Below are 13,886 nucleotides of genomic sequence, written 5' to 3' on the forward strand. Positions count from 1 at the left end.
ACATTTTCGCGTCCAGTAGGGGTTATTTCCGTTGTAACTAGGACATGCACATGATTTCCATCGTCGGTCATATTTTGGTTGCCTGTCACTGTATTTGAGACTGTACCCAAAGCAATACTATTCCAGTCAGAATGTTGGTTTTCTGCCCTAGCGTTTTTGACGATATTTTGACGGGAATTGAGTCTGTATGATGAATAATGAGTAAAACAGAGTGTTTGTTTTGTGATTTGAAGCATACGTTGCCAAAGCACTATTCATGTATACTGTGTATGTCAGAATCATTTTTGGTTACTCTGAAAAGAAGTCGAATACATTTTCCGCTCAACTCAAGACCTATAAAAAAGTAAAAGGTCCCAGGCAGGGCAAGAAACTGGGGTTGAGGTTGATTAATGTCAAAGAAAAGGAAGGTGCCAAAGAGCCACCGCACCAGTACCGCGTTTATCAAAGCGCATATAGATGTTAATATTCCTCTGTTGACGGCATTTACCATAAGTCTAGTCAAAATTCTGTCGCTCCTTTGATGGGTTTGAGTAACACGTGGCGTACTTTTGTCGAAGGAGATAAAACCTACGATTTTACATTACTCTTACGTTTTTCCAGGTATACCACCAACGACACCGTGATAATAGAGTCACAAATTACTGTTGCAACCGCTTGTAACGCCTGTGTTGCCTGTGAAAGCCACCAATGCATGGGTACAACATTTCGCTTCTGAGACTGGGGAGTATTTACTTTGTCGTGGAACAATTTCAAAAATGAACCCAAACTGTTACTTTTTTATACATCAGTACTTCGATAATATCATGGAGTCATATAAGAACAACAACACATACGATGTGATAGTCTGGGCTTTATTAAAATAATCAGCAGAATAAATGTTGTCATTAACTAGAAGGGTCTACTTACCCAGCCCGGAGCCTATGAATCAAGTAAGAGATGTCAGCTGTCTCTAACGCGGAACCTGGACCACCAATTGGCTAGATCTATACATACTAATTTGTACCAGAGCTAATACAAGCTAGAGAACTACTGATTAGCCGCTCGAATTTTTGATAACATTATGGTAGTAGCACGACGTACAATGATTCCAGGAATAATAAATTTCCTCTTGTTTACTGTCATTAAGTCAAAATATTACAAACGGAAGCCAAGCGCTGAGATAAATCGAGCCTCACAGACGTAAATGCAATATGCATAATATCTAGACAATATTCAGACATAATTCTAAACATTTAAAGACATACAACTGACACTTGCACGATAAAGGCAGAGGCGAACTGATGATTTGAATAAATTCAGGATCTTGTTCGTCACATAACATGGACTAAAACCAACCATTGCGAACAGTTGGGCCTATAACACTTTAGTTAGATTGACCTATCAAATCTCCAACGCACAGATAAACCTACGGCATCTTGCCTAGAGAGTTGTGTCGATGAAATTAGGTAATATTCTGGTCGACGGGAAAATTCATAACTTGCCAATGTATCACCGTGAGAGCAGGACGATTTCCAAAGTTCTGAATCAGGTAAACATAGGTGATCTGAACAAAGACTACTATTTGAAATGTTTCTATTGCCCTGTGAATGAGATGTTAGTCCGAGCTGCGAACAAATGATGCAAGTCGTACACCAAAGCTGCTACCTGTAAATAAACATAGTTATTGGGTGACCTCGAATATCTGTAAACGTTGTACTTGACTTGCCATGGTTTTAATTCCCCAATGATCCTTTGTATACCAGTGGAAGTACAACCAGCCCTGTAGAAGACCGCATCCTTGAAGCCTGATTTAAAGACGCAATGAGAGGCCTGGAAAGAAATCCAATAATGCGGCCGTTGCTCACAGAGTTTGAAGCCAGACAATAATAAGCCATATACCGAAGGTTGGGCCTAATGGCAATGTGTCATCGTTGGTTGCGGGAACCATCTTTGCAGTATGCAGGTCAGTCGTTTAGCACTGTATGTGTGCGACCTTTATAGAATCCCACTCAATTGCAAGAAAAGCGACGACAGTAGCTGTGTTAATTTTAAGGATAGGCAGATAACCAAATCTGACGTAGATAATCTTCCAAAGAAACTTTCCGCAGGTCGGCATGAATATTGCATCACGTCAAAGGCAAGAGGGAAAGATTCAGTCAAAATATTTCCTTCCTGATAATAGACCAGGCTTTGATAATCAAACTATGTTATACATGGACATTGGACGCTCCAGTCGCTCTTTCCTCTTGATTGATGATAAGCAATATTGGGTTCCAAAATGTGGGGTTGAATGTCAATGGACATACCCACGTTTTGAGTGAATTCGAGTATACTAAAAAGTTATAACTTCGTTTTAGATGCACACCAGGAAACCGAGAATAAACACAGCAAGCTCATATCCAGTTTTCTCAGCCTGTGTGCCAAAGGTATTAAAAATCCATCAATGTTTGTCCCCATCAGTTTGCAAAAAAATCGACTGTTGAGCGCTGAGCGCTGAGGCCTTGACGAGTTGATACTCGATGTGCGTATAAATATTCAGAACGACCCTTGATGGTCATATGCGATCTTATCTCTCAGTTCTCTGACTTTGCGTAAATGATACTGCGGCACTATAAGGGGTGCTTGGTACCGTTTCTATTCTCGCCAGCGGACGGCCAACAAGGATACTTTTTCGACCAACTTTGCTTTGACCTTACTTTTCTCACGCGCAACATGGAGTACAAACAAAATGCCGGGTTACAGCCGCTGGATGGATGCCAGATGGTCACAGTGTACAAAACTCCTTTCATTACAAGCGCAAAAATCACACAGAAAACACTGAAAAATATTGAAAAGAAACGGGGAAGGCAAGATATAAGCAAGGGTGACTTTACTTCAACGCATCCGCAACCATCTCGAGAATCTCCTTCGTCGACTTGCCAACGTTCTTCACGTCCTTCGCAATCGACTGCCACACAGGCGAGTGGTGCGGTTCAGCGGCGACGCACTTGGTTCTCACATTCTCGCGTTGCTCCTATCCCAGCCAATGCATCAGGACATATTCACAAACCAGGGGAATAAAAGAAAACCCACCTCGTTCCCGTGTTGCCTCTCAAACTTTAGCCACCAGCCCCATATATCACCCAGATCTGGATCCGTTGCGGTTGCCCGCCCAAACCAATCTCTCGCCCTCTCAATCATGCGGTCAGCCCAAAGCACCCTCGCAACCGTACACACCACCAGCGGACTATCCTTAGTTTTCCTCAAGGCATCCACTGACTTTGTCTTGCGCGACGCGCGCGGTTCAGACCACAGAGCGAGAGACCACAATAACCCAGAGGCAGGGCACTCCTGCAGAGCGCGGGAGAGCATCGCTTTCGCTTGCGCAGATGTGAGACTCGAGATTGACGCAGACGCAGGTGTGAGCCCTGACGAGGCAGACGTGCCGGATGAAGCGACCGCCGCACGCTCTTCAACGCACACGGCTTCAGCCCACAGAACCTCGTTTGCTGGGTTCACGAGTCGTCCCTTTTCCAACAACGAACGGGCGCGAATGCTCTTTCCATCGGCCTCTTCGAGTCGGCTTGCCAGGATCCACAAAGTAGGTTCTTTCGGGCAGGCTTTGATCCCTGCCGCGAACGCAGCGCGTGCAGCGGAGATGTTTTTGAGGTCGAATTGTTGAATTTGGCCTTGGATCATGTAAAGCTTTGCAAAACGAGGGAACTTTTGGAGTGCGGTTGTCAGCGTCGCGAGGGCCGTATCTGTCTGACCCTGCTGTCGCTCGAAGACGGCGGATTTCATCCATATCTGGCAACGAGTCAGTGAACATGCATACTCGGAAAATTAACAACAAAAACACCCACCCGCTCGGTATCTGCGACCGTCCTGGCACGAATCAACAACTCCCGTGCGACACCAAACTCGCCGTTCTCCGCCTCGAGCTTGACAGCTGCAAGCCAGATCTGCTCGCTCTCCGGGTTGGCAACGAATGCGCGCTCCAGAACTTCACGAGCCGCGGGTACATCACCCGCAAGCCACTTCTCTTTGGCCGACATGAGCCAGAGCACCTCTGCCTGGGGGCAATACACCACCGCGCTTGCCAGAATCGCGTCAAGCGACTCCCTAACACAAATTTCAGTCCGATCGATAATGGAACAAAAGAGAACACACACCTCGTCCCATGCGCCTTTTCCAACTCTGCAGCGCGGCGCCACAGATTCCTTTTATCCGGGAACACCTTCAGTGCATACGCCAGTACCGCCCGCGCAAGGCCAATTACACCGCGCGCCTCCGCTGCCTCCGCATCGCTGACCCACGTATCCAACCGATCCTCCTCCTCCACGTCCATCGCCACCGTAGCCTTCACAATCGCCTCACACGTCCTCGGGCTGCCTTCAACCTCACACCGCTCTGCCTCTTTAAGCCACTGCTCACGCGTAAGCAGCACCTCATGCCTGCGTAGATCCCTCACCGCACCCTCGATCGTCTTATCCACCAACTCGAGCTCCTTCTCCCTTTGCTCTTTCGACTTGGGTTCACCTGACTCTGTCGGAGCCGACGCCTCCTGCTCCAACAACCGCCCGGCCGCAATCCAAATCTCATGCGAAGTCGGCACCGCCTTCCTCGCCTTATTCAACACCTTCTTCGCCTTATCCGGGCTCTCCAACCGCGCAAGGGCCAGCCACAGCTCAACGCTCAAGGGAATCACCTCCACCGCGCGCGCCAACAAGATCCTCGCGTCCGCGGCGGACGTCTCTAGGTTTACGGTCTCCTTCCACAGCCGGACAGAGTTGGGGATGTGCTCGAGTGCTTTACGCAGCACGCGCTTTTTTGCGAGTGGGTCTGTCTCGAGGCCAGCGGCGGTGAGCCAGATTTTGACGGATTGCGGGAGGTGCTGCACCGCGTTGGCGAGGACGACTTTGGCATCTTCGGTGTTCTATGTAAGTATATTAGTACCATATTATTTCGTTTGGGAAAAAAACAAGAAACGAGAGCTTGGTGTGCGGCACGGAGCAGTGACAGGCAGCGCCCACATAAAAAAGCTCAAGAAAAAAAAAGGGAGGGCACTTACATGCAACCGTGCTGCCTCGATCCATACATCCTCACTCTTCGGACAATGCTCACACCCCATCTTGATAATTTTCCTCGCCTTTACCATTCTCCCCGCATGCTCCTCCAAACAGGCCGCAGCGATCCACCCGGGCGCATGCTTCGGGTTACTTTTCACCAAACTATCAAACAACATGCGTGCCCTCTTGATATCGCCAATCTCCGCCGAGGATTTGAGTGTCTGAGAGTGCGAGGACAGGGACGTCAGGTAGCCCTTGGGGTCGATCGACGAGGATGTGCCGGAGAGAAGAGAAGAGGTGCTGCCGGGGGGAAGCGAGGAAGCGAGGCCAGAGGAAGAAAGCTGGTCGAGTTTGAGCGAGAGAATCTTGTTTTGAGCCTGGCCAATTTCGACAAAGTTGGTGGATGTAAGACTACCAGCATCCGCGGGGGTTTCAAAGCCTCCGTTCTACAGAGAAAAATATATGAAATCAAAACCAGTAGTGTATCTAACACAGAAGTCTACTCACCTGCTGCTGCCGTGGATCCAGCGCGCTCTCCATTTCACCTTTACTTCGGTCACCAACAAGGACGCTATCAGGGACAACATAGCTCCTTTCCTCTCTTCTACGCTTCTTGCGCGTCAGATTACCGACTTCTGGGATGTTTTCCCATTCCTCGTCGGTGACACTCGAAAGCCCACGTTTGAGGTCGGCGAACTGTTGTTGAATTTTGGGGCGCTCAGCGCGGTGCTTGGCGAGCTGAGCTTGTTCAGCAGCTTCTCTGTGAATTTTCAAACGAATGGGATGTTAGTGGAACGGGAACACGATAAAGGGCACGACTGACCCAGTAACAACAAGCAATAAAAATGAAAGAGAGTTAGGGAAAGAGCACCCACCTCCGTGCACGGCGCCGTGAATCCATGGCCTCATCCACCGTCTCGTATATCTTGTCCGCCTCCTCATCGTCCTGCTCGTATGTCGTTCCGGCAAAGAGGCCGACTTCATTGTCTGGGTCCTGGAATTGGTCGGGATCAATCTCAACCTCCTCCCCGCGCTTCGCCTGCGCCTCGCTGGAAAATGTAACAATATGTCAAAGAAGATCTTAAGAGAGAGTACAAAAGTCACTTACGCAATAGTCTCCGCCGATGGTCCCTCTCGCGCAGGTCCGATATCTGACCGGGTCGTGAATCCAGAAGCACTAACACAGTAATCAGTCAAAAAATGAAGCATACCACAGAACCCATCAAACGCACCCTCGTCCCAGACCAGCGACATACGACGCAGGCGCCGGCATTGACAAGAATGCCAGCTTGTTCGGTTTGTTCGACGCCATCGTTCCTGATGTCGTGGTAAGTGGTCAACGTTGTAGAGTCACTGTATTTCGGTTGCGTCACGGTGAAGGGTGACGTGACTGATATGTTATGTCACGCTGCTCACGACGATCAACTCCAACTTCAGGGTGAACTCGGAATATGCTTATCGCCACCAACCCATCGTCCCACATTTTTCTCCCCACAACATTGCTTCACCTAAACCATGCCAACCCACATTCATTCCAACGAATATTCCACGAGGATGCTGATCGGGTCGAGTCAAATGCAAATTTGATTTCAATCTCCGCTTGAAAGCACGAGTGCTCACGATTTTACCTTTCCTCTTGCGCGTCCAATCTTTACTCCATTGTTCAAAAGCCTGTGTGCGCTTTCGTCTGTTAAGCATATCCTAAGCCAGCTATAACACATGATATTTCTTGAAGGAATCGCAGGAGATAGGGTTAAATGATAAAGGTACGCTATCGTCATCTGATTTTCGTCCACTGATGATTATTCAAGTTTGCTTGCCAGCGCTCGGTTCCTATCCACCGCCATCTCTTCCTCTTTCTCAATTGACTAAATCCCGACTCTAATGGCAGGTAGAAATGGTTAATGCGATGAATAGAACCAGTGTTCGGGCTGTATTTGCGAAATCCAAAGGGCACGGACTGTTGGTATGTCTTTTGTTCCAGATTGTCTGTGCTAGCGTCGTCTCCTGAAACGCTTTCGGACCTCATAATTGGTCTTCCCTATTTGTTTCTCCCCAATTCGCATTACACCCGGATTCCCATCAAAATGGCGCATATGTCAGGGTATCCACGGTGCACCAATCGGATTCGGTTGATATCTACTACTCGTTGATTGACTTTCTCATGTAGGGATGCGTGCACACCCTCTTCCGTTTCTTCCACATAGGCCTAGGTGCACCTGGTCATGGTCTTGCGTGTTGTCCTGGATTTAATCCCGCAAAGAACTCTCATCTTGTATTAAATTTACGAGGTTTTCCGTAGGTCGAGGACCTGGTGTATCGTGGCTGTGATGTCAATATACCGAAGGATGTAATACGGATGTGGGGAGGTGATGTTTCTTTCTTACCTTTCCCATTATCATACGCTTCTTCTATGTGGTTTGATTTTTAGTACCTCCCTTCAACCGAATCCTCAGCGGATTATGACGATGGTCAAAGCCATTCTCTTTCACTACTGCTTCTGAACCTGCCTCTTCAGTCATTCCGTTTCCCAGCTATATGCTGGTCACGAAGATCCTGATGCAGTTGATGTGATGTATGTGTTAATGTTTTCTTTCAAAACCACTTGTACCCCACATAATTTGTATTGGGTTCGTGTATATGCGCAACCGCGAAGCGTATATGAATTTATAGGCTCTATGTCTGCACAATTTGGCCTAATTCCCGAGTTGGCTCTGCTTGTGTGCGGCCATACTCGCGTGTAGGCTTATCTTTCCATGGAGATGATATGTCGCACATTTCCTCCCGCCTATTTTGAAAAAATGGTTCAAATCTGGCAGCTAATTCGAGTAATTTCAAGCTCGTACCCACCTAAACGCAAGCCTTGTCTAGGCATAAGTATACACTGTGCCAATAATCATGTTTTTTGAGCATCTCCCGGGAGCATTGGACATTGCGTTCACCCCGCTGCCAATCACGTCACGGACATAGGTTCAGCTTATAGATATGATGAGTACTGCTTCAGCCGAAGCAAGTCAGTCTGGGAATATATTAGACGATGGAGTTCACGATTGGGCCCCGTGGTTCTGTAGCCATGCGAAGTTATGCATCCGTGGCGGACGATCGAGAAGATATGGTGGGAGAAATGTTATGGGAGCTATAGTATCTTCTTATCGTATGGCGCATGAACAATAAGGAGCTTTTATACCTGTAATGAGATGCTCTCGAGATCACTAAGCAGCTGACGAGATCAAAGGTTTCTGTTCATTAATAGGCAACCAAGTGTGGATTCACACAATCTACGCCCGTTGTTGTTCTTTAACGCTACACACCCATAATGCTCCCTCATGAAAAATGCCATCTAGATGCTCTGGCGTTGCACTTGTACATCCTCAACTTTATCTGTCTATCGCTACACCACAGTACGCAAGATCACCGACTGACGATCGAGCGGGCGCCATTCGCGCGGTATGCATGGCAGGGAGATTCTGTAGTACGTGTTTTGATTTTTGAGCGCACTAGCGGGGAGCTAACACCCGCCGAGGTTACACAGACGGTCGTTCGTTCGATTCTCAGAATTGCGGACAACATTGAACTGAAAGACGCATGGAAAAGGCCCAGACCCTTGGAGTATTCATTCCAGACCAGAGGCCATAATGTTGGTGATATGTTGCACTAAAGGGCATAGGGCAACATTAAGCCAAATAGAATCATTGGTAATGAAGAAGTACCCAGCGTTGAAAACAACCAAATCACTGGTAAAGAATGGCGAGTAAGTCCCGTATTTCATTCAAAATATTTTATTATTCATGATTGTTTATTATGATACATAGGGTACAATCCGACACAATCTTCCAGATATATTCCTTTCCTCTAGTCACTGGTACTCCTCCGCACATCAATCACTTACCCCCAAAATTGTACACTCACCCGGGACCGAGTCACAGTCTATATCAGACGCTGAAGAATTGAAGGAGAAGGACCAGTATGCCAATTATGGCAAAGACTCCGATTTCTTCAGCGGGGCCCTATCCGATCTATAGCTTCGGCCTTACGACTGAGCAAGAATGGTGTTGACCATTCAGACATTGCAGGACGCAGGGGGGCCTGGAGATTGGATGTCACGAAGATCAAATAGCTGGATTTTCAAGATTATATGTTCCCTTCTAAATAATTGCCTATATAGCTTATTATGGATTCATGTACCTCAAATATTTTAGATGTGATACAAACTCTGCTGAGTCTGTTATGAGCTAAGAGTGCTGAGAGATGCACCAAACCATCTTCCACTAGAACCAAAAGGCCGTTCGCAGCAAGTGTCCCATGGTCACTGCGCTTCTTATCTCGGAGATACTAGCTGAGTGCAACCAACAGTGTTATCTTATTTCTTATCTCATTCTGTGACAATTGTCCAGCGTTGATGCTGTCCCCACCCACCCTTTAAAGAAAAACGGTGCTCATATCATTTTTGTATCATTTTCATTGCATTATAACCACTTAATGTTGGCTACCTGTATAGTGTCAAACCCAAGCACTACCCTGAAGCCTCATATGTGGACGCTTCCCGTTCTTTTGGTGATGCTCACGATCAAGCACCACCACATGCCCCTGTGAGACAGCGCCAGCCAAGAAGCGTGGTGGCGCCGGCTTGAGCTGCGGTCATCTGTCTGTATAAAGACGCCTAAAGGGCGGCGATTGGGCAGTTTGAAGCCCAGAAAATGCTACCTGTTGATATGGCGCAGCTGAAGAGCCGGGATCTACTGAGGAAAACAACGTCAATGCCAATACTGGAGATACTGTTTGCAGTGGGTGTACCATTATCTTAAGGTTACAAACATGGAGTACGTCGGCTCTTACATTGAATGTTCTTGAAGTTTTGAGAAGGGCAAGATGGAGACGGTTCCATCGTAATATCCTGGCGAAGCTGAAGGTGTGAAGAAGACTCCAGCATCGGTTGAACACAGTCTCACGGAGATGTCTGTTCATCGATGGTGGAAAACCCTATATGCGATCTGGAAGTTGCTATGGGTTTTTTGTTTGTCGCTGTATGTACATTTGAAGTCCAGTTGATCATTGCGGGTATGCGGTTACAGTCAGCGTCAAATTGTGAATATGCATTATCGCATTTCTTACTGCTCAAGTCGGCAGAACTTGCAGACAAACACAAAGATGCAGGGGATGTGGCGATGTGTTCGAGGGGGTATCATATTTATATCTGTTGATATTACTATCTCACGGTTCATGTATAAGTCGAACCTTAGACCATTCATAGTGAAGAGCAGTAAGAGCCTGACGGAATACCACCCAAATGTACGGGTTCATTACGATAGCGACACAACGAAGCTGGGTGATTTGGGAGATAATTCAAGACGAGCAAGAATATATTCGAGGAGGCCGCACCGTCAACTGTACCACTATAACAGAGGTGGCCCCAACAACCGCTCCTGCGCAGAATCTTCCCCACGCTTACGGGTGCTCGCGCTCTGAACCCACAAAGCCCTCGAGCAGTTGACGTATACGACCGACCTACACTCTCTGATCACAGAAACGTAACACCTGAATCTTCTGTCGGCTTGAAGCCGGCACATCTGCAGGTGCCAGAACAGGTAAAGTACTTGCTGTTGAACGCGTTTTCGGTCCGTTCCGTAGGAAATTAAAGAGAGAGAAGCAACGGTGTCTCGACATTGTTCTGGATGCCGTACTAGGTGTAGATCATCAAAAAGAGCCGCTCTACCAACACGAATACAAAGAGCCGGATTATATCCTAAGAGAACTGACAGACTGTGCAAGAAACAAACATAAAGCAGGCACCATTGATCCAAAATACACGCATCAGGCGCATATACACATGCCCTATATCCAGAACTACAAGAAACAAGGTAGAGACCATATCAAAATGCGCATTTTTCACGTCTAGCATGATACCCACGTGTCTCCAAAGCGGAACCACTGCAAGCAGAAACGGTAATACCAGTGGCGAAGTCCAGAGGGAATGAAATACCACCGAATGATTTCCCAGACGCCAAGAACAGCATGCACCAAAGCATCGAGTCAGCCGTCTATCGTAGAATCGATAACCATACAAACGCCACCGAACAAGACTTTATGGCCTCATATGGCTTCCTGTACCCGCAGGATAGACTCCCGGGTCCCGTCGGAATGCACCACAGTCAGACCTGCCCATGAATAAGATGGAAATGCGTTCAGAACAAGGAGGAATAATCTGCGTTTTCCCGACGTCCGCCTCTTCCTCGTTGGTGGCAGCGCATGGTTTTGGTTGTCGATTACGCAGGACAGAATCAGGTATACAACAGAGAGTCGGGATATTCAACAGTAGTGCCTGTGTTCCTAAGAGCATAGGGTTGTGCGACACTGCTTGCGCGCATACAGCAAAGGAGTTCGTAGCGAGTTGTGAGGCAGGGAGGCAGGGTGAGGAGATGGGATATATGAGGATAGAAGATGTAGTATATGGGGGTGTAAGAAATGATTCGAAGATGATTTAAAAGACTTACCTGCTTCCTAGTTCCTGGGCCGCACCCTTGCTTGCACTCTCCCAACTTGCCCCTGCATGCTCGCACGCCTTGATGCGCATATTCGCTATTGGAGCAACATCAGTTCGGTACATGGGAAATATTTTCAGTAATTCCGTCGACGGTCGATGGGTTTGGTCTGTGTTGAGTGTCATTATCGTGCGGGTGGGTGGAGGCAAGGTGGAGGAAGAGAGAAAGTCGCTTTTATTTGGGTTTGTTGTTTGCAAGGTCAATTAGGTAGGCCGGGAACACACCAAAGTCATCCTGCTTCGCAATCCACCACATCCCCTGCATTTTTTGACTGCGTTTCGAGCTTTTCTTTGTTTCAAATCGTCGTTCGAGTGGCTGGTGAAGAACTGAGTGGGGACGGCAGTGGACAAAAGGTAAAAGCACAGAGCAGCGCGGCGAGTTGCTTGGCCTTGCTGTTGTCAAGCGCATTCAAACTCCGCTTTCACGTCCACAGCACCGCACGGCCGCGGTGACGGCGACGGTATCATTCGCCTCGATTACTCTTCTCCACTTTTTCTATCAAGCTAATGTAGTGTTGTAGTTTGTATGTTAAAATTTATATTGCAAGTTGTGCACCATGACTAGGTCTGCCCGTTCATGTTCTCACGCTCATCACTCAAAATAAAGGAGATAAGATAAAAACAATATGTTCATCTAGCCTCCATCGATCTAGTCGATGGACTGATAAGATACTCATTTTAATTGTATCCACACTACTTCAATCGTCGCTTTTGCCTCTTCCTTCGCCCTACATCAGCCTTGCCCTGGGAGCAAATCTCCTCCCGGGTTCTAAACCAAGGGTCTCTATCACTTCTATGACCCTGCATTTTTCGCGGCTTCTGTTCAGTCTCCCCACTATCCCCATCTCCAGTTGACCCGCTCATCTCCGACTCCCTGCATAAAAAATCTGTCAGTGTCATGATATCGAGAGATAGAAATCCACAAAGTACCTTCCATCTTCGTTTGGGCTCGGTACCGGTCGAGGCATCTGCTCAACGGGAATATCATTCCCGGAGCCGTGCCTGGGGTGTTGTTGTGCTCGGTGCTGGAAAGTATTTATTTGTGCGATTTCTGTCTCTCCGGATGGACGACAGAAATTATTTGCATGTTCGTTATGACTGTTGCTCGGTACGGCTACCCTGGATGGCCTATTTTCCATGTTGTACGGGTGATGTCTGTTTGAAGAAGCTCCCGCTGTCTGGCTCCGCATGACGCCTTGTGAATGATTCTCTCGGGAGTGGCGTGACGTGCGAATGAGAACGGCTGGGTCTACCGTTCCAGTGGCCAGGCTATCCAGTACAAGACGGTCCACACTTGATGACTCGGACTCATTGGTGATATTTCTGTCATATTGGGACTCATCTCTGCCTCGTGGAAGTCCACTGATCACTGCAACATCCGCTGACGAACGGAAGAGTCTTGTGGAATCCACGTTTGGTGTCGCGTTTCCAACATCGACGGTATGACTTGAAAACTTTGCATAGTATATCTCCAAGAGATCTCGTGGGGTAGGTCCCACCAACGACAAAATGTCAGTCCAAGGTCCAGAGGTATAGTGCAACGATGATGTTGCCTGTGGCTCCATTACATATGGTGGGGCACCAGCACCGGAAGAATTTCGAGCGGGTTGAGCTGATCTGGGAGTGCTAACAGGAACGGTTTGGGAGGAGTGAACGTGAACGATGTTGACGTTGAATGTAGACATTGCAAAGTGCTTGTAAATTGAAAGGACAAAGTGTAAGAAAGAGGTAAGGCTATGGGTGTTTGGGAATCAGACATGATTGTTCATTCCATATTATAGGCCTACAAACTACTTCTCAGCACGTTTCTTCCATGAAGGGGCAGTGGCAGATGTGAATTAGAACCTGCCAGACATCGCATGTCCTCGGTATCAAAAAACTAACCTCAAGGCGCGGAATTCCAGTTCCGTGGAAAAGAAATATACATAGCTTTAGTCGCCGCGTTGTTGTTATCCGGTGATCAGTTAGGACCCTAATCGTTCCAATTGGATGCTGCGCTCGACGGAGGAGTTACTGTGTATGTTCGAGCTACGATGTGTAGAGTGAAATGAAATGTATGAGGTTCACATCACTTCGCAAACAATCCGCAGTACAAGCACACTGCTCATAGCACGTGTTTGTCTGCTCTCAATGCTCCACAACACTTTGAAAACATACGGCAAAAGATAAAGCTGAAAGCGCAAAATGCCATAAACTAAACCCGTCACACATCATAATTGTACATGTACATTGGAGAGATAATGATGCAGGCATCACACCATATAAAATGTATGTACACAGTACTTACTAGTATACCAAGGTTGTGTATATCGCCCCCATGT

The 13,886-nt window shown here is 47.5% G+C and overlaps 3 protein-coding genes across 3 annotated transcripts; 1 reads left to right on the forward strand and 2 right to left on the reverse strand.

The window, feature by feature from the left end:
• Positions 1-2,848: 2,848 nt before the first annotated feature.
• On the reverse strand, positions 2,849-6,339 carry JR316_0007564 (Pre-mRNA-splicing factor prp1; the record flags this gene model as incomplete). Its single annotated transcript, XM_047893300.1, has 9 exons — positions 2,849-2,992; positions 3,052-3,765; positions 3,822-4,080; positions 4,131-4,894; positions 5,030-5,473; positions 5,535-5,787; positions 5,903-6,076; positions 6,136-6,204; positions 6,260-6,339. 9 exons carry the CDS (start codon positions 6,337-6,339, stop codon positions 2,849-2,851), a joined length of 2,901 nt encoding a protein of 966 aa, XP_047748582.1.
• A 2,386-nt stretch (positions 6,340-8,725) lies between these two features.
• On the forward strand, positions 8,726-9,049 carry JR316_0007565 (uncharacterized protein; the record flags this gene model as incomplete). Its single annotated transcript, XM_047893301.1, has 2 exons — positions 8,726-8,778; positions 8,884-9,049. The coding sequence occupies 2 exons, from the start codon at positions 8,726-8,728 to the stop codon at positions 9,047-9,049; spliced, it is 219 nt and encodes a 72-aa protein (XP_047748583.1).
• Positions 9,050-11,974: 2,925 nt separating this feature from the next.
• On the reverse strand, positions 11,975-13,250 carry JR316_0007566 (uncharacterized protein; the record flags this gene model as incomplete). The annotated part of the gene is made up of 3 exons (XM_047893302.1): positions 11,975-12,061; positions 12,298-12,439; positions 12,496-13,250. 3 exons carry the CDS (start codon positions 13,248-13,250, stop codon positions 11,975-11,977), a joined length of 984 nt encoding a protein of 327 aa, XP_047748584.1.
• Between the last annotated feature and the right edge of the window lie 636 nt (positions 13,251-13,886).

The sequence above is a fragment of the Psilocybe cubensis genome, chromosome 6 (genome assembly GCF_017499595.1).
Source record: "Psilocybe cubensis strain MGC-MH-2018 chromosome 6, whole genome shotgun sequence".
NCBI classification, from domain to species: Eukaryota; Fungi; Basidiomycota; class Agaricomycetes; order Agaricales; family Agrocybaceae; genus Psilocybe; species Psilocybe cubensis.